A 1,905-nucleotide genomic window follows, 5' to 3' on the forward strand; every position below is an offset into this window, starting at 1 on the left:
ACCTTCTTTCAGGACCGAGCAGCCGGGGGCCTCACTCACTCGCCTTTCACCCACGAGTTTTTTTAAAAAGGCCTCACACGGGGCACCACTCTGTTGGGTCCGCAGCTGGCGGCTGACCCATACAGCACTAGCCTCGTTCCTTCTGGTGAGCGAACGGGCCCGGATTCCTCTTTCCCTCCAGTCCCCTTTGGAAGGAGACGGAGGAAGAGAGCCGTGAAGAGAGGTGAGCACACCGCCGGCCCCAAACCAGCCCAGTTAAAGGACACTCAGACGTGGAGGGGGTTCTGTGAAGGCAGTTCCGTTTATTATCACACAAGCACTTGTTTTTATAGGCAGATAGGGAGGGGAGGTTTTAACATTCAGCTTAAAGGTCAAGGGCGTGCATTCTGTCTCAATGCCTAGCTTTACATCTCAATGCCTTTCACGATTGCAGATTTGGCCAATAAGGGCTTAGGCAAGATTCCTGCAGACACCCCCACCCTACTTCCTCCTGGCGCCGTCTTAGGCTGCCACATTAATACGCCCTTGTGGGCCCATAATGGCGCCGCTTGTAATGTCACTTAAGGTGGCATTGGTTTTTAAGGCCCGACAAGCTAATACATGTTTGTTGTTTTAAGTCTCTAAGTTTTGGTGTAATTTGTTACACAGCAAAAGATGACTAATGCAGAGCCAAAGCACTGGGTGATTCTCCATAGACAAGGAAAGGCAGAAAGTCCCAAAGCAGAGGGGTGATTATATTCCCACTCTAGGTACTTTGGGAGAAGCAAGAAAAGTATTTGAAAGGCTGACCTTGGGGCCCATTAACCTCTGGGAAAATGTGCTTTCCAAGAGATGGGTCATGAGTTCAATCCAAGCAGAACATAAAAAGAGCTCCAGGAGGGGCTCCACGACATCCCCCTCCTGCCCCCACACTTGGAACACAGTATACTTAACAGGCGGAAACTGGGTACAATAAATGTTCTTCTCCTGGGGGCACATCATTTAAGAGCATGGTTAGCTCAATTAATGACTCGATATCATATTGCACCTTTTCTTCCCAGAAGAGTTAAAAGTTGTCTAAAATCATTCCAATAAATTGCCTCACTCACCATCATTTCTGATACTTCTACTTTTGAGGACATTTACGAGTCGGCCCCCTCATCATCCTGTTCTTTTGGCTTTTACCCTCTGATCAGCAAGCTCACACATTTTGAGATAGCCAGTCATTCTGGGTATACACCTGAGTCTACAGGAGCTCAAGTCCAGAGCCTGGGAAGGGCTTCTGAGCAACTCGCCATCATCTGTTTGGAAATGAGATACTCCAATGCCCTTTACAGTGTTTTGCCATCCCAGCTCTGCTGTGTGCAGGGAGAAAAGAGCTCTATCTCCCCATCCTTCATAAGCTCAAATCCCATCTCTACCCAGTGAACATGCAGTCGATGCTTACTGACCTCCTGGCTCAAGGAGAACTGGAGTTACTGCATCGGTCCCTTCACAGGCACCTCCCATGGACTTTACCATGTGGCATCTGCTATTTTATTTTATTATTGGCATTATTATTTTATTAAAGGCATCCCCTCAAACATGTGTCCTCACATCCTTTTTTTCCCCTCTCAATGTTCTATATTTGTCTAATCTATTCCACTCACACTACTAAAATACACAAGAAATTCACAGCAAAATGTTAACTCTGGGCAACAGATCATGAGATGAAAGAAAACTGTCCTTTAAAGGAATTATTCATCAGGTATTCTGTTATTATAAAGGTACTCCTCCAGTGATGACTGCCATTTTTAAACCAGCATTTAGGTGTTGATACCTAAGTCCAGGTAAATGAAATACAACAAAGAAATTACTCACAATACTGTTGGGGACCTATAGCCCCACACCCCTTCTTGTGTGACCAGGCCTACATGACAATCTGCT

At 46.1% G+C, this 1,905-nt stretch overlaps 1 protein-coding gene across 1 annotated transcript in view; it reads right to left on the reverse strand.

Annotated features, from left to right (window-relative positions):
- Positions 1-1,121, reverse strand: part of ASB9 (ankyrin repeat and SOCS box containing 9) — an 18,813-nt gene extending 17,692 nt beyond the window's left edge. The window contains exon 1 of the mRNA XM_008592426.1: positions 1,089-1,121. Coding sequence (XP_008590648.1) covers positions 1,089-1,121 — 33 coding nt within the window. The remainder of the gene's footprint in view (positions 1-1,088) is intronic.
- Positions 1,122-1,905: the final 784 nt, after the last annotated feature.

Source organism: Galeopterus variegatus, unplaced genomic scaffold, assembly GCF_000696425.1.
Source record: "Galeopterus variegatus unplaced genomic scaffold, G_variegatus-3.0.2 Scaffold7915, whole genome shotgun sequence".
NCBI lineage: Eukaryota > Metazoa > Chordata > Mammalia > Dermoptera > Cynocephalidae > Galeopterus > Galeopterus variegatus.